This window comes from Mytilus trossulus, chromosome 7 (genome assembly GCF_036588685.1).
Source record: "Mytilus trossulus isolate FHL-02 chromosome 7, PNRI_Mtr1.1.1.hap1, whole genome shotgun sequence".
Lineage (NCBI taxonomy): Eukaryota > Metazoa > Mollusca > Bivalvia > Mytilida > Mytilidae > Mytilus > Mytilus trossulus.
Window position 1 is genome coordinate 58042130 of NC_086379.1, and position 21978 is coordinate 58064107.

Genomic DNA, 21978 nt, shown 5'->3' on the forward strand with positions numbered 1-21978 from the left:
ACACTCTTTAACAAGTGAAGCCTTTAATTTGTGACGCCTGCTTAGTTTTGCTCTTTTGATTCAAGTCACTGATGAGTAATTTGAAGACTAGTAAACGCGCGTCTTTTCTAAACTATTTTAAACTTGGTTTATGTGGTGAGTTTATTTCTTACAGGGTTTGAAACAATTTGGATGTGTTTCGCTTATATTAACGAACAAATATATTCTTTTACAGAATTTTTTAATTCATAAAATCGAAAAATAGATATCAAATTTACAATTTTACCAGGTTGGCGACTTGAGACAATGAAATATTTAGTTGTAATATCCCTTTAAGTGGAATCATTACTTCTACAAACTCTGAGATTGGAACAGTTTGTTATAGTTGTTTCCCTTTTGTAGACATTTTCGATATAAAAATAATATTATTACCTTCACCGAAATTTTAGACATTACTATGAACACGTTTACAACGAATCAATCGGAACACGAAGAAGCAACGATACATCGTCTACAAGTAAAGAAAGAATTGATAAGATGCTCCAGTATGATAAATGTACACTTACATGCATGAGGTTTTGATCCTAACACTCATTGCACAAAATAAAAATGAATAAACGACATCAACTCGGTGATTACTATTCTAAAGTAAAAATGAAGAGCTTTGGTGGTGAATAAGCGTCTTGTTTTCATTAAGGAATGACTGTAATATTTTTTCTGTCTATAAAGAAATAACGTAAAATATGTGGTACATACTGAATAACACGCGCATCAATTATTTTATATACTTTTTTTTCCTTCTCAAACATCATCTGATTGGATTGCTAGACTCACCATTGCATGATTATTCAGCCTCGTTAATTCCAATTTAAACATGACAATACTTAAAATTAATCTCAATATATTTTCTTGACAATAATAAATAGTATGTTTTTAGTGTGGATACACAATGTATAACGTATAAGGTTATCTAAGCCTGAAGGTTATACATTAAAATTTCACTAATAATCGTTTAATATCATTCTTTATAAAACTGATAAAACATTATAAAGCATTCAAAATGATAGAACATAACAAACGGAACCCAGAAATGCTTAAATTTCAGCCAAGTATTACTGTTAAAAACTGGTTGAGTATTGTAAGCATGGTAAGGTACAGAAATAAATGTATACGAAAACCAAGTGTTGAAATTGACAAAACACATCACAAGAAAAATGTTTCTGATGGATAATACAGAATTAGAACTACTGAACTTCCGATATTGCTTCATCTGTAGGATAAAAGTGGTCTGTAAAATAGTGACAATAACTCTAACAACGGTATTCAGATGAATTCTGATGTCGTGAAACTGCGGCCGATTACGGCTGCTGAGACTTTCCAGAATGTAATAACCACACGTAGCAAGAGATGTTGAAAGGATTATAAAATGTTGAATGTTGATTATTTTCCGTGGCCTTTCCTTTGGTTGTAGTTCTCCAGCTAATGCATGAAAACACTTGATTGTTAGTGGTATCCGCAAAATGTTTCCGACAAGATAGTATGTATTCGGACCACCAGCTTGATTATACTGTGGAATGTACATTAAAACACACTGAATTATGATGAAGGATAAACAAAACAATATACCAAGTCCGACTATGCACTTCGACTTCCTATTCATATGCCTGTTACGAACTGTTATATGTCCCGATAAAAGTTGGAAATGTTCTCCATTTTCCTGAGAAAATGAGGCAGAATCTAATAAATTAATTGTGTCAAGTGGCACTTTATGCTTTGGCCACATGTGAGAGATGAATATCAAACTTAACAGACAATATTCTAGCAAAACTGGATCCAGGAATGGTTTAAGTATCTGTTCTGCTTTGTACAGAGTCGTTGCGTTGTTACATAGGTGTCCAGATTTATTTAGAATGTCATTTTTCTCCTCAAAGTACAAGTCTACATTTTTATGTGTCCACAAAGAGATATTTGCAACAAACAAAAACATCAGTATATAATAGAAACATTTAATATTTGCAAATCGGAATCGTGAGAAATAAACAATGAATATGGTTTGTCCTAGATCGAAGAGCCAAGTTATTATATAGTAGAATGCTTTCTGTGATAACGACTCACGTATATTACATTGAATATGAAGAGATAATTTCATTGCCTGTGATACGATATTTCCGAAACAAAAGAGCCACAGAAACGCTAATTTCAGTTTGTGTGTAACTTGTCGTCTATGAAAAACCTTCCAATCGCTTTTTAAGTGAACTAGTAAGCTACAAGCGATCAAGAAACATATGGCAAGAGAGAGCACTCCAACAATTAACCATCTAGAATGTTTGGTTGGAAATATCAACATCACTTCAAGAACCGCTATAACTAGGGTCGTTAATAAGACAAGTCCGGATATACTTGCATCATGAACCGAGAATCCGCCATTTTCCCGCTTAGTCACTAGTCCTGCTGTAAAAGGCATTACCAATGCAGCATGTAAAATCCTTCGTAGCATATCTGGTGTCGTTTTATACATGTATCTAGAAAATCAATCATTCAATTCACTATAATTTGCTTCTCTAACTTCCGTAAACACATTTAATAAATTATTTCGGTTTTTTTTCTTCAATTAAATTATTGTGAACTTTACATTGCATATTGTTGCACAGTAAATTAAACTTTCTCCCGCAGCATTTTTATTCTGATGCGAGTCTGTTAATCGAAACCGAGAATAACTATAGCCGCCAGAGAAAATTAGATGTGGATATGAAGAGGCATATAAGTACTTCCGTGGTTCGAATTATAGTATTTGAACAACAATTAAACCAATTATATTGAAAGAAGTTATTTATTTTCATTTCCTTATTTGAATGTTTCAAAAGCAAATTGTTTTATACTCACTTTCTGTAAAATGAAACTAGTTTTAATCTTGTATTTCGAATAAATCTCATAAACAACAAAGTTTAAAAGAATGGTTTCCTCGTCACGTTTTCATACAACCTACTTATAATGCGAAGGGTATGAGTTCTCCGCTTATGTACAATATTCGAAAGTAATCTGCTATAGGATTTAAACTCACATGAGTCTTTACTAGATAATGTACAGCGAAAACCAGCAATAACGTGAAGGATTAGCTTCAAAATGTATTCTTTAAATACCCTTTAAAACACGATTATTATCTGTTTTAAAAAAGATGCTTGATGAAAATTCATTCAGGACTGATGGTCTTTTTAAATGTTTTTTTTTTTTTATAAGTAATGAAAATTCGTTATCTAAACTGATTTAGGAACGTATAGAAAATTTAGCGGAAAGTTCAAACTTAAAATATTTTAAAAACTTTACTATCATAATAGAAATAAGTAGCAGCACGCTAGCTTTTAAACGTGGTAGATAAGATAAAACACCTTCAATATGTACACAACTCAATAACTTTGGAATTCTGATATTGTTCCTAGTTAATGACAAAATTGACTTTTATAGTGAAAGAGACAACATTAACATGTATATGTACCTGGCCACGTCCACTTGTATGTTTTGTCTATCTAGTGAGTTAAGCCTTTTTCAACTGATTTTTATAGTTCGTTCTTACGTTGTACCGTTATACCACTGTCCCAGGCTAGGGGTAGGGTTGGGATCCTGGTAACATGTTTAACCCCGCCACATTATTTATGTATGTGCCTGTCCCAAGTCAGGAGCCTGTAATTCAGTGGTTGTCGTTTGTTTATGTGTTACATATTTGTTTTTCGTTCATTTTTTTACATAAATAAGGCCGTCAGTTTTCTCGTTTGAATTGTTTTACATTGTCTTATCGGGGCCTTTTATAGCTGACTATGTTTTATGGGCTTTGCTCATTGTTGAAGGCCGTACGGTGACTATAGTTGTTTATGTTTGTGTCATTTTGGTCTTTTGTGGAATCATACCACATCTTCTTTTTTATATACTCATTAACTGTGTTTTTACATGTATGATTTTATATGGAAAACATTTTCCCTTTGAATAACAAACATATGAATGAACAAATCGTAGAGGTAAGCATTTACTCTATTTCTTCTGCTTTTTATTACTGGTCTTAATATAATAATCAAAACATTGTTTAAATAAAAATAAACGATTTGAAATAAAAAGGAAAACAAGCATTCTGAGTGTATTGCATACATGCATTATAATGCCACTACCGGCTATAACGTTAATATTGAGTGCGTGTTTCCTGATATTGAACAAGCAGTAAGTTTTCACCTGTAAGACAGGTGATTTTTATATTATAGCAAAGTTGACCTCAGATGAATTTGACGATTGTATGTTCATTTTGGTCATGTAGTTCGCAAGTGTTTAAGCTGTTATACGATGATGACTGATGTACCCGTATTTTGACCATTTTATTTATTGTGTCTATTTATTTAACGCATCAATGTAAATATAACGGAATTTGATGAGACTGTCATTAAAGTGAGAGGGTTAGCGCTATAGAACCAGGTTTAATCCACCATTTTCTACATTTGAAAATGCCTGTTTCAAGTCAGGAAAATGACAGTTCTTGTCCATTCGTTTTTGATGCGTTTTGTTATTTGATTTTGCACTGTGATTATGGACTTTCCGAATTGATTTTCCTCTAAGTTCAGTATTTTTGTGAATTTACTTTATACATCACTGGCTTTCAATGTTTGGATTGAGCGTTCCTGATGAAGGATAATCCAGCAAAGCTCTTCGGACTCATGAAAGTAATATTGTTGTTTTCATTTTTTTTAGATTGGGTCAGACAATTTATCAAAAGATGCGGATATTATTATAAATTTAAGGTTTTAAAGCGATTGTTTATTTTCAGTGACTAATATTCCTATAAAAATCGCTCAACAATACAAAACACACAATTAATCTGTATCTTATGATACTATACTAAAAAAACGTTAACCATTGATTTAGGTAAAACAACAGAAAAGCGCAGAGAACTGCATTTCATCGAATTTTATATGTCAAGGTAGCGAACCTCTAGAAAATAATTACTCAAACGGCAATAATCACTCAAACAGGTCAAAACTCAAAGATGATCAGAAAATTCCAATAATAGGAATATGTTAGATCGTTTGATGAAAAAAAATGTGGGGAAAATTATATGTTTAAGCAATTGTCTATAGTTAAGAACCAAATCGTCCACAATTGTTTAAATTCTTTAACTTATTGACAATATTCATGAAAAGCAACATACAAATATTTGTAATATCGAGAGGATTTTTCTTCCGACGTTTGCATTTGCGCTAATATGCTCCTGGTGCTAGATTTTCTCGTTGCATTGAAGACCTATTGATGGCCTTTGTCTGCGGGTTGTTGTTTGTTTGACACATTCCCCATTTCATTCTCAATTTTAATTCACTTGCACCGATCTGCGTTTTTCTATCACATATATAATAATCATCTTTTCGGCTAGCACATCTTAGGATAAGATTAGTTTGTGTCACAAGTTCAGTATTGATAGTTTTTTTCTTCATTTTTGCCAAATGGAATCTTTGACCAACTATCTGAATCAGTATAATTGGGATCTAGACGAAAAATACAATCACTCTCTAAAGAAATCTGATATCTTTAAAAAAAAAAATGTTATCTTTGTTTGGCTTTACTTCTTGTTCTTTTTGGGGTTTATTAGCTTTTAAACGTTGTTTGGATATTTAAAACGTTTGGTCTTGAGCAACACAAAAGAGAAACTAGTTGTCAAAATGCTTATCTGGTGCAGTAACATTGGTACCGTAAATGTTATTGCAATCTTGAAAAATGTTTTTTTTCCTTTTTGTACAATGTATTCAGGTCTTACATTTCCATAGGTATTGCGCTATATGCCTTCTGTTGATTACCTTCCCCTCCCGAAATATCCGATAACAAAACTTACCGATATTTCAGTATGCTCTTAAGGACCTAGCGCTTTTCTCTCTTTCCCTTGATTAAATAAATTTTAAAGTTGTTAACACAAAGCAATAAAACAATAAAATATTTCCCTATCTTTCAATGAGTTTTCTTCATTTTCACTTTAACAATACATATGTTTCCTCATTATAGCATTAGTTACTTTGTCATTATAATAAAACTGTGTACTTATTATTTTATTTCTAACACGAGGAAATTCAGAAAGTATTATTTTTCTTAAATCTTTAATTGTCCTTACATAAATGATTTAACATTTTTAATTAAATTTATGCTGTTAGACAAGACGAAAGTCTCACCATGTGTTACATAAAAATAGGAAGATGTGGTATGAGTGCCAATGAGACAACTCTCCATCCAAGTCACAGCTTATAAAAGTAAACCATTATAGGTCAAGATACGGTCTTCAACACGGAGCCTAGACTCACACCGAACAGCAAGCAACAAAATGTCCCAAATCTTACTATTGGAAAACATTCAAACGGTAAAACCAACGTTCTAATCTATTTATAAAAAAAAGAGCCACTCTTTAAAGAGTTATGAGAGTAAACAATTTTGCTTAAATTATAATACAAATACAAGTCACGTTTAAAATACATTTTCGCTTTCTTAAAATGCACCAAAATTCTTTTTACTTGATACATAAAAAATATTTCGCGTCTGAAAAAAAAATAAAAAAAATATAATAAAAATAATATCAGGACAATTCGTTCCTTTTATTTCGCGCTAGAATACAAAAATGGAGATGTGATATAAATGCCAATGAGACAACTATTCACCATAGTTCAAATGAGGCTAATGGAAGCAACTAAAGACACAATACGACCTTCAACTATGAGAAAAACCTATACCGTATACTCTGCTATAAAAGACCCCAACATGAATAAGATAAAACAATTCAATTGAGAAAAATATTAGCCTGAGAAATCAACATACGAAAAACAAATATTTAAGACGCGAACCAACGACAACAACTGAAATACAAGGATCCTGAGTTTCGACATGCACATTAAGAATGTGGCGAGGGTAAACACGTCTGTAAGCGCTCAACAATCCCCTAACATGCCAATGGGACTGTGGTGTAATAACAGCACAAAATGAGTATGACCGTTCTCGTGTTGTGCTGTAATTACACCAAACTATAAAAATCAGTTGATTAGATCAGTAAAAAGAAAAACATCCAACAAAAAACAGATAGGACGCAGAAGGGTATATATGCATTCCTCGTCTCTAATAACAAAAAGACACTTTATACAGATTTTATAATACTCGCAGTTACGGACAGCTAATTTAAATCAAATGAAAACTAATTAAAATCATAAATATAAGACTAAAATATGACTCAGTACGCATCAAAGTTCGATTACCTTGAGAAATAATGTGTAGGGGCTTTGTAATGTTTAGTTTTACGGTCAAGGATTGCGTATTGCCTATTTTATGTTTTTTTGAAGATTCAATAAAATGTTTCCGGTTAATTGAACCAAAAAAATATAAACAAAATTCGTCGAGTTTTAATATAAATAGTAATCAGAATTTTTGTCCAAATATAGCGTTTTTATTTTATTTATTTTTCATATCTGACCAAAATATTACGATTTATTGGTCCATATTTCAATTGGAACATATTCTAGTTGCTCACCTGACATGGTATATACCTTGTATTTCTATCAATAATGGTGTTGATTATCCTTTATTTTACATAAATGACATTACATGTTGGATACAAGTAAATAATACAGAAACCTTGCCAAATAGCTGGTTTTATAGTTAGCTGAATTAGAGACAATAAAACTTTAATTGCACAGTTAAAGTGCAGCGCCGATCTGCATTTCATTTGCGCCGATTTTTTACAGGTAAATTACAGGTGAAATGACATAAGAAGATGTGGTATGAGATAACCTTCCATCCCAGTTATGTTATTAAAGAATTCTTCCGTTAGACAGTTGTTCATATGTTATGAATTGTCAATTATAAAATGTATATAGAATCATATTCAAAACAGTGTGGTCCTGGCCATTGATTGACGACCTAAATTATCCCATAGTGAGCAATGATCGTTACAGACAAACGTTCACCTAATCTGTCCCAGTCAATGGGATACTTTAGGTCGTCAATCAATGGCCAGGACCACACTGTTTTAAAAATGATTCTAACTGTTGTCTCCTGCTTAAAATCAAGAAGTAAAAACACTTTGTTGATACTAAAATGACGAATTAAAAATATATGTACAGCATTCATATCCATAAAAACGGAATACATTAAAATCATAAATCTGTTCTTGCCGAGCAATGTATAGGCAACACATCTAATATATTCCTTTCTTATGATTTCGTCTCTTCTAGATTTGGCTTAATTGTCGATAACGAAGGTCATCTTTTTTTTTTGTCTGGCAAACGTACTGGTTGGAGCATTTCTAGAGTTCGCATTTTCTCACAAGGAAGCTATTAAACCAAGAGTTCCAAATGGTGAAGTTGAAATCATTCCTTGGTTAATTTTATCGACGCCATCACAAATTGGTTGACCGTTATAGAATGTGTACTTGTACTTTGTCTAAGAATGTATGACATTTGTCATCAGAGGGAGCGGAGCGTCAGACAATGTCAAACGTGAAGCAGTCATCGATTTCATTTAGGGAAAGGAATGGTAACCCGAAACATTGGGACAGCCATTTACCAATTGCAATGTCACTTGATTTGTCTTTATACTCTTTGCCTAGCCAATGTAAAACTATGAACTTACCTGTAACTTACCTGTAAATCCAATTAGGAAAAAATATAAAATCGGCGCATATGAAACTAGAGGCTCTAAAGGGCCCATGTCGCTCACTTTGGTCTATTTGAATTTTAAACAAAGGACGCAGATGGATTCATGCCAAATTGTGTTTTGATGATTGTGATGTGTTTGTACATCTTACTTTACTGAACATTCTTGCAATCTAATTAAAATATGTTATTCTTGCTGCTTACAATTATCTCTATCTATAATGAACTTAGCCCAGTAGTTGCAGTAGAACATTTTAGTAAACATTTACAAATTTTATGAAAATTGTTAAAAATTGACTATTAAGGACAATAACTCCTAAAGGGGTCAATTTTGTTTGACCCCCCAAGGAGTTATTGTCCTTTACAGTTAATGTTTAACAATTTTCATAAAATTTGTAAATGTTTACTAAAATTTTGGTCATTTTGACTTATTTTAAGGTCTTACTTTGCTGTACATTAGTGCTGTTTACAGTTTATCTCTATCTATAACAATATTCAAAATAATAACAAACAAGAGGCTCTAAAGAGCTTGTGTCGCTCATCTTGGTATATGTGAATATTAAACAAAAGAAGCAGATAGATTCATGACAAAATTTAGGTTTGGTGATGGTGATGTGTTTGTACATCTTACTTTACTGAACATTCTTGCTGCTTACAATTATCTCTATCTATAATGAACTTGGCCGAGTAGTTTCAGTGGAAAATATTAGTAAACATTTACAAATTTTGTGAAAATTGTTAAAAATTGACTATAAAGGATAATAACTCCTTAGGGTGTCAATTGACCATTTCAGTCATGTGAACTTATTTGTAAATCTTACTTTTCTGAACATTATTGCTGTTTACAGGTTAATTCTATCTATAATAATATTCAAGATAATAACCAGAAACAGCAAAATTTCTTTAAAATTACCAATTCAGGGGCATCAACCCAACAACGGGTTGTCCGATGTATCTGAAAATTTCAGGGCAGATAGATCTTGACCTGATGAAAAATATTACCCCCTGTCAGATTTTCTCTAAATGCTTTGGTTTTCGCGTTCCAGGCCAAAAACTGCATTTTACCCCATGTTCTTCTTTTAGCCGTGGCGGCCATCTTGGCTGATTGGCCGGGTCACGCCACATATTTTTTAAACTAAATACCCCAATGATGAGTGTGGCCAAGTTTGGTTTAATTTGGTCAAGCAGTTTCAGAGGAGAAGATTTTGGTAAAAGTTAACGACGGACGACAGACGACGGACGCAAAGTGATGAGAAAAGCTCACTTGGCCCTTTGGGTAAAGTGAGCTAAAAATGAAATCGGCGCAAATGAAAGAATGAAAATTTTCAAAATCGGCGCAAATGTCATACGCCCACATGTACAATCATTAGAGTTTATTTAGTGACAGATCCGTGCGTATTGCGATCACCGGATTTTTACCAGAGGGTCACAAAAAGGTCACTTTGAATACGAAAAATATATATAACAATTATAAAAAATGATAACTTCTTCAAATTGTAAACATATTTAAGGATTTTCTTCACAAAACAATATTTGTACATAAGTTTAATAATGACAACTATCCATTTTGTTATAAAAAAAATATATGCATATTTTTTTTTAAATTGATGTTTCATATGACTTTATAATTACTAGTTTTAACATAATAGGATGTAAAACTAAATTGCCTTTTAAAGAAATAAAATATTATATATTTTTTTTTAATTTGCAATACATCAACAATGTCTCCTTTATTGATAGAAGAGATTACATTTTGTTCATTTTGGCCTCTGTTCCAGGTGATCCAACCACTTTCAACATAGTTTTGACTTTAATATTTCCTTGCTTGTTAAGTTCCGCATATTGGCAGGTGATTTAAAAAAAAAGAAATGACTTGATTAAAAAGCTTCCGGTTGTATGATTATTTTTTTAATACAATACGTGTGTAAAATTCTTTTAGTTGTTAGATTATAATTTTAAAAATTAGTTTGAATTAACAAATGAGTTAAGAAAGTTTATTTTCCTGTGGTATGGATTATATTTTTCGGTACAGAACAAAAATAATAACTTGCTAGATTTCTTTTTACATTACCATCATTAGGAGGGAAAGTATGGATTTCTTTAAAGAAGTATTTCGAGCTGCATTTGTTTTACCGTTTTCGGCCGGTAATGTAGACGAGGAGAATGGTTCACATGACGGCAGCCTGGCAGGACTTTTACTGATGACTACTTCAATAGCTATCCTCTCTGAGATACTGATGATTGGGTTTTCAACTAACGAGACTATTTCGTCTAAATTCAGCGTTGGACTAGCAGTCTTAACGTTTCTATCTGCTCTAGCAATTGTAATTTGCGTGTGTATCAGTTTATACGTGTCATCAAGAGGGAACCGTGTGTTTCGTATTTTACCATGGAATACATGTAATACAATAAGACTAAGGTTTTTGTGGATTTTTTGTTTCAGCTGTATTATTTCGAGAACATTGGACATGACCTTTTATATTGATTGTCTAACTAACTCATTGACATTGAAATTTACAGTAGACACTATAGTATATGCTCTGGTCTGTATAGTATTCTACGTTGTACAAACTGCATTTATAACATATTTTTCGCATTCTCGATTCACCAGCCACCTTGGTGTTTATTATGGATTACTTATTATATTCCTAACAAATATTTCAGTTATATGTCATGCCTTGGCTTTTACTTTTAAACCTAAGGAGATTGACATGGTTGACATTTTTAATTTGACGACAAATACCCAACATACTTCGAGTAATACATCTTGCTACAAGTCAAGTATGTACGCGGTATTGATGAAGATTGATCCTTTCTTGTTACCGGCATTTTGTGAATATTCGCTTGTTTCCATAACGTTTATTATGAATATGTGGCCAAAATTTGGATTAAAAAATGACGAATTTGTGCTTGATGATATTTCACTTGACGTAAACAGAGAAACGTCAGAGTCGACGAGCAATTTAAGAGGATCGATAAATGGTAGGTCAGATTCGACAAATAACAGGCGGAATAATGAAAACATTCCTTTATTAGACAACCCTAAAAGCACAACAAACTACAGACAACACCGTATAAGAAGATTTATAAGCATATCTGTTCCTATTCTTCTTAATTTGCCATCAGTTATATTATACTGTTTACACATTTCAAAAGTTCCATCTGTACAATTAGGCTTAACAATATCAATTGCTGTAGGAGCTACTATTGAGCTGCTTTTGTACGTGAAATGCTTTTACTCTCTTCAGACGCAATGTAAACCATTGAAACAAAAGGAATGTTCATCTCTTGATTCTGGTGATTACATTCTAATTGCAAGTGCGGTTGCAGCAATATCATATTACACGGTAAAACTGATGTCAAATATTTACAATGTTAGCTCTGAAGCTACATATCCTATAGGTTTTTATAAACTTGTTATTGATATCATCGCAGCTTATTTTCAAACGGTTTTCATTTTACAAATGAAAAAATATGCGAAGGCCTTTAATATTTCCTCATGGACGTCGGTTGAATATACATGTTTATTAATGTCTTTTATGAATTTATGTTCATGGGCGGCTGATACTCTAATAGTTTCACAATATGTTTACCAAAATGACGCACCATATCATTTCTTTGGGTCATCTGACTGGACAGAAATCTTTGGATTTTTATACCCATTTGTAATCTTTTACAGATTCAATGCTTTTGTTTCCTTTTATGGTTTGTATGATAGATTGAAACATTAATTCGTCTTCAATAGATGGCGGCACTATTTGATCACATACATACTTGGTTTTATCAACGTTTGAAAAACCATGAATTAACAATGTCATACATTAAAAGGATAAATACCAGGAATGACCAAAAAAAATCGCTTTCATGTAGGACTTTGTACTGAATCTTAACATGAGGGTTATTATATTTCATATTCACTTTCTGTCTATGCGAAGAAGAGTTTATAATTTCCGAGGTTCTGTTTTTAAATTTCACAAAGTCAAGGGCAAGACCTTAAACACAAACATTAGGTCCGAACTGAAAAATCTAATAAACAATAATTGTCTTATCATACGTTGGTACAGTACTTCATCAAAAGAATGACGCTTTACTTACATTGTTTACTTTAATTATAGCGACATTTTATGACTAGGATATATTAAAAAAACTCTTATAGTATTTTGTATAGTAATTGCTGGTGGAGATATAATAACTGGATGTCCATCGGGAGCACAGTAATTTTTATATGCGTTATATAGTGAAAACATGTTTACCCAATATCAAGATTTTCATACATCACGCTTATTGTCTTTGTTATTAATGAAAATATATAATCATAATAAATACTTACTCCCTTTTCATTTTCCAGTGTTGATTTTTTTCTTATTTAAACCTCATTGATAGTAACAAGACTGAATATATTGGCTAAACTAAAAACAAAAAACTGGAATAAAATTGAGAAAGGAAATGAGATTATGTCTAAAGAAACAACAACTCGACCAAAGAGTAGACAATAGCCGAGGGCCACCAATGGGGCTTCAACGCAGCGAAAAGGTCCCACTGCCGAAGGTGGTCCTCGGCTACCTCCTAAGTAAAAGTGTTTACTCGTTAAGTGAAAATGTACGTCACACTAAAGTCCAAAACATATAAATGAACTAAACTTAAAACAAAACCCGACAAGACTAACAAAGGCCAGAGGCTCCTGACTTGGAACAATTGCATACATGCGGCGGGGTTAAACATGTTTTGTGAGATCTAAACTTCCCCTTTACCTCTGTCCAACGTGAAAAAAAGAATCACATGAACCAATACGCACAAAAAAGTCCGTTTAAAAGCATCCGATCCGATGTCAGAATAGATAACGAAAGACACTAAGCAAAATGACAATGATCCATAAATCTACAAAGGACTACTAGCAGTTCCTGACATGCCAAATAGTAAATGTCGATAGTCAAATCATCTCTATTGTCAACTATCATGTTTGTGTAGGGAGTATCGAGCGTTCAGCAATATATCGACGAACGATGTATGACATAAAGACAATATTTGTATATTTCAATTACTAGTGTTCAACATTTGCAATTAAAGGATACAAATATTATCAATGAAACTTTGAGTTATAGTCTAAAAATTAAAAGTGGAGGTATGCTTTAACATATTTCTGTTCTAGACACTGTATCATATCTAAATGATAAAAGGTTGAAAATTTAACTGATAACGTTATTGCTCATATGTATATACGGAGAACTCAAATCGACGTCTGTTGCTGATCTTGTAGCATGCTGTTTCAGTGGCATATTTTTTGTTCCGGCTGTTTACAATACACAGTATTTACTTTCTATCGGTTATTAATTTCTAATATTTTCATAATTTGTTTCACAGAGTTTCTTACGAGCTGAAAGTCATATAGATCACTAAAACTAATTGTTGCATCGTTGTAAATTTTGGGATTTTTTTGGTATTTGTGATGCGAGTGACTTTAAATATGTCAGGAATCTGATGTACAGTAGTTGTCGTTCGTTTATGTAATATATACGTGTTTCTCGTTTCTCGTTTTGTTTATATAGATTAGACCGTTGGTTTTCCCGTTTGAATGGTTTTACACTAGTAATTTTGGGGCCCTTTATAGCTTGTTGTTCGGTGTGAGCCAAGGCTCTGTGTAGAAGGCCGTACTTTAACCTATAATGGTTTACTTTTTAAATTGTTATTTGGATGGAGAGTTGTCTCATTGGCACTCACACCACATCTTCCTATATCTATAGCCAAATATAATGTCTATTCTAATCAAATGCAGCAAGTTTGCTACGTTTAACTTTGAATTGTCATTAAAGTAATTAAGACGAACAATCATGATTAAAGAACCGTAGTGATCGTCTTTTATTGTATTATTGTATTTTGGTTCAAATTTTAGTTAGTGACAACTGCATATTAAGGTTTTGTTATGAAACAAAAACTTGTGTTAAATTGTTCAAAATGTATGAATTAGGCAACATATGTAAAAAGATTGATATATAGTCTTTGTATGAATAATTTGTGGGATAAACAGTGGTTGTTGAATGTAGACAGCTCTAGTTACCTTTGATAAGACAGTGTTTGTTTGATCAAGCTAACTAATATTTTTAGCTTCTTCAGCAAAGTGTAGATTATATAGGTATGCGGTAACAAATGTAGTTTTGCCATTTTATTTACAGAAATAAATTCCTGTACTTTTTCGTAAATGTATAACAATGATTCGTTTGTCTTCCCATAACATTTTTATTGAAACTGGGCGTTATGTTGGTACTTATAGAAAGGTAAGAAAAAAATTGTGATTAAGGAGTAATAGAGGATGAATTTTATTTCATCCTACAATGTAGCAGATATACTGATTTGCGAAAATAATATATAAAAAATATTACTGGTCTAGGCCATCAATTTTTAAGTTAATAGAATCATTATCTGATGAAAACACAAAACAGTTTTGTGACATAGGAATGTATATACATTTCTCTTCTAAATAAAAAAAAAACAGTTATAAAAGATATTGTGTATTGATGAAACTTCTGACGTCACTTATTGTTAATTATAGATCATTATACATATTGTTAACATTGTTTGTAATATGCCATATGTATACACTGTACAGGTACTCAATTACTGACGAGCCGTCAAGTTAACAAAGAATTTGAATTTATTGTAACTTTAAAAGAAGAATTTAAATTTTAGAAAATGTTCTTCAACTAATTAAGTATTTGATTTGGTCTGTTGATTATTTTGATTCGAACGCCGTTGGTGAGACGAAACGAGCGTCTGCAGTAGCACATAAGTAGCCCGGTATATTTTATATTAGAGTTTTTACACCCTTTTTGTTAAACTTTAATACACGATTTTCAATAATATTATTTATATGTTAATGAAACGAAAAATCTTTTTGATGAAATATTTACAGAAATCATACCAATTTCACAGGTTAACCAAAAAGGTAATGTACTGTCGCCACAAACTTTTAAAAATAAAGTATCAAAACTATCAATATTTATCTTAAGAGTGTATCCAAAAAGGTAAATCATCAGTTTTACGAATGTGTCTGGTTGTTATCAATTTTTCAAAATAGTGTACAAAACCTAAAACGTAAGTAAATTAAGTAATTCAGTAAATAGTGAGTTAAAGCATAAAACTGTAAGCAAACGATCAGTGCAAAATATGCTGTAACGGAAACTATTTAAAGTACTTCATTTGTATTTAAACTCGTATTCAAAAGGTCATGGTAACACATTTAATTCAATCGAATGAATTTCAATTACAAGGAAGTATTTCAAATAAACCCATAAATTTAACTCCAATATACGCAATAAGGTAAGAAAATTTAAGGCATAGATATTAAAGTGCTTATTTTTCATATTATTCCAATTGTTTTATCATTATTATGAAACTGACTTTCAATTTGGCAATACTAATGCCGCCATATGAAAAGAGATTCAGATTCATTTAAAATTTCATAGTACATGACACCTTTTGAGAATGCATATAAATGATACCATAAGTATATCATGTATAAAATGCATAACATAAATAACATGATTTTTTTTAGTGCGCACGGCATATTTGCTTTGGAAAAACTTTCATCTAGCACATATGATTGGATAACCAAAATATTATCATTTTAGGGCATTATAACCGAAAGGTCAACTTTAACAAGTAAACGTTTCGCTTCAGAGAGTTGTAACATAAGTTCCAACACAATTTGAAATAAAAGCCGATTATTTTTCTCTTTTGACAAAGTAATTACTTGGTCTATTATGTATTATTATAACGAAATACGAAACAAGAATATAGAGAATATAGGGGGAGCTTAGCTATGGCTCAACTTGTTCATTTTTACATTCCATGGCTAAAGCTGTATCCCATTTTCTGAATACCTGTACCATGTCAGGAAAATAGAAGTTGTTTGTTATTGTTCCGTTAGTTGCTTCCTTTTTAATTTACCTTCGAGTTCTGTATTGTTTGTTATATTTTTTTTTCTAAAAACCTATGCTCCTCTCAATTATTTAGGAACATGAACAAAGATTAGCTGAGAGAAAAATATCTTTGTTATATTTTTGTTGTCTTAGGTATTTGTTAATAACCCTTCACATTGTGTTTGTCGTCTCTTAAGAATTTATAAAAATTTGATTTCAAGTCAGAATCATTAATCAACATTACAATAAATAAGGAAACTCGTATAGTGTTTTTCACATGTTACATAAAAATGAAGTTAATATTCTTTAATCTATTTTATGCTCATTTTAAAGCATGGAGAGGTAAATTACTAAATCAAATGAAATAACGTAGTCGTTTGTACGAAAAGATAAAAGATAAATTCACACACATTTCAAATAAAAGGAAAGTGTCAAATAAAAATATTAAAATTCAGAATAAAAATGGAGAATGTGTCAAATAGACAACAAACCGACCAAATAGTAAACAGCAGCCGAAATCCTCAACACAGCGAGGAAATCCTGCACCCGAATAGGGGCTTCAGCTGACCCCTAAATAAAAGGTGATCTAGTTCAGTGAACATGGACGTCATAGTTGACTAAAAAAAACTATCTTGAAAAATTACTATAAAACCGAACTTATCATCATGAGGTTTATGTTACTATCTCTGTCGGAGACGGACCCAGGGAAACAGGTGACCTAGACTACCTTTTACGAAACTGGACATAAGAATAATTCATTGAATTATACATGTTTCACTCCTTATCTTGTTTAGTATGCCTTCCCTCTTTTTCTAATTCTTGGATCTACATCTGACTGCTAAAATTTTGTTTTTGCCAGTTCACCGTGGTAAATCAAATATTGGACACAACATGACACTATTCCAAGAATAAACGAGCCACCATACTATTTGATAAATCGGTATCGTGATCAATATCTTATATTAATTCAAACTGTCATTCCAATTTATTTATTCTATAAAAAAAATGGTATAAATAGTTCTTGGATATCCTTACTTTTAAATTTTTAATTAGAAATTTAGAAACAAAATTTACCGTTTAAGTCATATCAATACCGACGAATGAATGATTTGCGGAAGGTTAACTTATCCAACATGCAGGTGTCTATCCAACATGCCAAGCTCCATGTCGTAGCGGGGCATTAACATTGGAAATTAATTCAACGTTCATTTCTCCAAATAACAAAACGTATTTTAAAAGAAGAGCAAAATATACCAGGGAGACAGTCAAATCATAGATCGAAAATAAACTTACATAGCAATAGCTGAAAAAGAAAACGACAAACAGACACATTATAGTACACAATACAAAACATAGAAAACTAAAGACTAAGCAATACGAACCCCACCAAAACTTGAGGCGATACAAGATATGACGTATACAACTGCTTAGAACACGCATATACAAATTTATATGTTAAATTTGTCGTATTCAGATGATGAAAAAAGTTATACTTTATTATTACTAATGGTTAAAACGAACCGAGAAAAAAATGATAGAAACTTTACAAAGGTAACAGTAGTATTACGCTGTTCAAAGTCAGAAATCAATTGAGAGAAAAAAAATTCGGGTTACAAACTATAAAATCGAGGGAAACATTACAACTGTGAGGAAAAAACAACGAAACAACAGAACACTGAATGCAAAAAAAAACAAAACAACAACCGACAAAACATTAATTGTTATACTGTATTTAATTGAAGTAGTTGTTGCATGTCATATTCTAATTCTTTTCGTTATGTTGAGAATTTGATGTCATGCATATTCAAGGAGAAAAACAAGTAATAAGAAATTTAAAACATGAGTCACTCTACTATAGTTCTCGGCTTACCTGTTTTCTCATTGTTTAGGCGGAATGTATATTTAAAAATTGTGAGCTTGATGTTTGCTGACTTGTAATTGTAAAAACATAATACATATGTGGGAAGATTATTCAATTAATAAAAATTCAGGGGTAGCTTTACTTCAAGTCATTTTATTTTATTTGCAGCTAAATAATGACGAATCTACTGTGTAATATATTGCGTGCTACTTTTATTGTTCCTTTTTCTGCTGGTCTTATTAAGGAGCGAAGAAATGGAGGTTTTTCAGTACATGATGGCAGTATTGCAGGCGTAGTTCTTTTGACCACAGCCATGATTATTATCTTTGAAATTATAGTTGTACTACCAGTGAAACAGTCTCGATTGCTGATGGTAGGGCTTGCAGGTCTGGCGTTAATCTGTCTGGCATTGTGTAGTATTGTCGCTCGATGCCGTTCTAACTGGCTGGAAGTAAAGACTGTGAAACCGAGCGATCAATTGAAACTAAAATTTCTATGGCTATTTTGTATCGGAAATATAACGTACCAAGCATTACAACTAGCAATGCATCTCGTTTGTAAGATCTACAACCTTCAAGTCACATTGTTTTGGACATTTACCTGGACATTTCAGATATGTCAAACTGCGTTCATTCACTATTTTTCTAGATTTAGATTTGCAAATGCTCTGTGTTTGTATTACGGGTTGTTGGTTCTCTGTGTGACAAATATTTCAATGTGGACACAGCAAACGTTCTATACGAACAGAATTAGACACGAGATAAATATTAGCAACATTATTAATAATACAACCTCGAACTGTTTTTATGCTGATGGACTTGCAACAGCAATTGCATACTTGAATCCATACCTACAACCTGTACTTCTAGAATATTCTCTTTTAAGTCTGATATTTCTTTCTGAAATGTGGCCAAAAAAGAAGGTCGAATTTGAGACATCCAACAATTTTCTTTCAAGAGACATAGACGATGAAAACCAGACATTACTAGTACAAAATGATGATCTAGATAGTGAACAACATCCACTTCTGCCGCGCAGTAATGTCTGGAATAAAAATTCAGTATGCGTCCTGGTGATAGGATTTCTTTATAACTTCTTATTTATGATCATTCAATGTATATACATATATAGACCTAGGGAAACAATGACAGATTACAGGACGGTTTCCTATATTATCTTCTTTTGTGCTAATTTAGTACGAACGCCGCTTATAATCAAGTGCTTCTATGCATTAAACGGACAATTAAGACCAAAACAGGAAAGTAATAGTGGGATGAGTTTAGATCAGTTTGTTATAATAACAAGTTCGTTTGCGACTTGTGGATACTATATTTCAGATTGGTTCAGTGAGTCACCATCAAATACAGATTCAGGAGACATTCTGTTTAAAGTTAATGCCTTCTTTCGTATTATTGCTACGCTTTTTCAAACATTATTCATTTTGCAAATGAAACATTACAAAAAGATAGGAGACCAAAAGCCTTTTTGTTCTATACAAAATACTTTTTTGTTTGTATCATTGGTTAATCTTGGAATATGGATGTCATACACTTTTGTAAATCCCAGATATCGTCTGACACCATCTAGTTTTTTACTAGAAAGTTTTTGGTTTCCATTTGTTTTATTCTATCACTTCGAATGTTTTGTCGCATTTTACAAATTTTTTCGAGCATGATTTTATTATGTATTCGACATAGGACAAAACCAAATATCTGCAAGTGACTGTATATCCTCCTTTGGTTCTAATCGAATGTAATAACCCTAAGTATTATTTTTTCATCATTTTTTCTACACTAAATTATTTTAATTTATTTTTTAATTTATTTTTATAAAAACATTTATAACTTTTCCCTTGGTTAAGTCCAGTAAGATTGCCATTTGACCCAGGACAAATTGCAACAGAAAAAACAAATTTTCACCTTCCATCACAGTACAAAGAAATTCTGCTTTTCATTATATATTTTTTTACGAAAGTTTACTATCAATATATTTTAAACAGAAAACTCATTTGTTTTGATGAGAAAGGAATAGTCAGTATACAAATTTCAACTTGTGTCAATGGATTGTTTTGTCAATGAAAATATGGATTGTTTCATGTTTCGATAATTCTGAATAGGACAAGTATTAGCTTTCAAAAATGTTTGTCTGATTTGAGTATCTATTAGATGTGAACAGAAGTATATTCTGAGATACGAGACAAGTATTTGTATAGATTTAGGACTTCATTTAATGCAGATTAATAAAGTGTAGGAAAATTATAAATACGATGTTTTATCATTGGTAATATACTGTTTCAACAGATGCATGTGAATGTATTTGATTTTCTGGGATTTAAGCTTATTATTTATTATTCTTATACAGTGGGAAATGTAGTGAATAAACGGAATAACGTTCAAATAAAAAGTTAAACTTGAAATAATTTAAAATAAAAATAAAACTTCAACTCAATTTTATTATTTTCCTTCTGATGTAATAATTAAACGACGAGTACATCAATCTTTAGAGTGGAGTAAACATATTTCTATGAGAATAAATTCCTAGAGTACCAACTTCAATTTTATTTTCACTATCTGTATACCTTTCTGGAGCAGGCTTAATTTTCGTATATATATATACAGATGGATCAGAAAAAATCATGTTATGCAGCAAAAATTGTCACTTTTGAAATGTACAATTATTATTTAAAAATAACTTTTGACCTATATCGTCACCGGTCTTGTTTTTGTTGTTGACTTTTTCGGCTCTATCATAAGAAAAGTGAATTTGCTTTTGTTTTTGTTTACTGGATATCCCACTGTATAGATGACTTTTTCTAATCTATTAGACTTTGTCAGAGTAACTTTAATTTTAAAAGTTAACAACATTTACCTCTATGCACAATTAGTTTGATAAGATTGATGAAAACAATTAGCCATCTTGTATTATTTCTATTTTGTATTTAATAAAATCAAGTAAATACATAACTATTGCACGTGTTTGATTTGAGTTTTGTTTTAATCGGTTAATGGTATCTTTACCTAACTCTCCTTTCAAATAATTGTCCTCAAAATCAAAACATAAAAACAAACAAAACAAAACAAATATCACTAAAAACCTTTTAAATTGTAAGGATACATGTGTTATAATGTACAAAGGTGTAACGTTTTTTTATAGTTTAGTTAATCAATATCCCAATACCCTATGCTGTAAATATATAAAACTGGTCGTCTTTATTTTAGATTGTTTACTATAACCGAATGTTTTCACATGACAAGGGATACAAACATAGCAAGATAAGCTTAAGCTGTCGACTCAACCTGTTTCGCTACTTTAAGGAATTATGCGATTCCCACAATTTTGGTCTGTACTTTTATCCAGTTTATCAAATTAAGACATCGGATTTACTACTTTTGCCTATATTTAAGAATTGTTACCCTTGTTTATAGCAATAAACAGATTCAAAGATATAGCATGTCCTTTATAGCTTGTTGTTCGGTGTAAGCCAGGGATAGTTATCAAAGGTACCATGATTATAATTTAGTACGCCAGACGCGCGTTTCGTCTACATAAGACTCATCAGTGACGCTCA

At 31.7% G+C, this 21978-nt stretch overlaps 3 protein-coding genes across 3 annotated transcripts; 2 read left to right on the forward strand and 1 right to left on the reverse strand.

Moving 5' to 3' along the window:
* Positions 1-345: 345 nt before the first annotated feature.
* On the reverse strand, positions 346-5897 carry LOC134725397 (uncharacterized). The gene is made up of 2 exons (XM_063589199.1): positions 5840-5897; positions 346-2501 (listed from the first exon to the last, which is right to left on the reverse strand). Exon 2 carries the CDS (start codon positions 2495-2497, stop codon positions 998-1000), a length of 1500 nt encoding a protein of 499 aa, XP_063445269.1. The 5' UTR covers positions 2498-2501; positions 5840-5897; the 3' UTR covers positions 346-997.
* A 4758-nt stretch (positions 5898-10655) lies between these two features.
* LOC134727170 (uncharacterized) lies at positions 10656-12725 on the forward strand. The gene has a single exon (XM_063591551.1). It carries the CDS (start codon positions 10724-10726, stop codon positions 12362-12364), a length of 1641 nt encoding a protein of 546 aa, XP_063447621.1. The 5' UTR covers positions 10656-10723; the 3' UTR covers positions 12365-12725.
* Positions 12726-15844: 3119 nt separating this feature from the next.
* Positions 15845-21371, forward strand: LOC134725398 (uncharacterized). The gene is made up of 2 exons (XM_063589200.1): positions 15845-15947; positions 18579-21371. The coding sequence occupies exon 2, from the start codon at positions 18586-18588 to the stop codon at positions 20083-20085; it is 1500 nt and encodes a 499-aa protein (XP_063445270.1). The 5' UTR covers positions 15845-15947; positions 18579-18585; the 3' UTR covers positions 20086-21371.
* The last annotated feature ends 607 nt before the right edge of the window (positions 21372-21978 follow it).

What these genes read in the sequence shown, in the direction of transcription:
- LOC134725397 (XM_063589199.1), bottom strand. Translation starts at nt 2,497, where the DNA reads ATGTATAAAACGACACCAGATATGCTACGAAGGATTTTACATGCTGCA.
- LOC134727170 (XM_063591551.1), top strand. Translation starts at nt 10,724, where the DNA reads ATGGATTTCTTTAAAGAAGTATTTCGAGCTGCATTTGTTTTACCGTTT.
- LOC134725398 (XM_063589200.1), top strand. Translation starts at nt 18,586, where the DNA reads ATGACGAATCTACTGTGTAATATATTGCGTGCTACTTTTATTGTTCCT.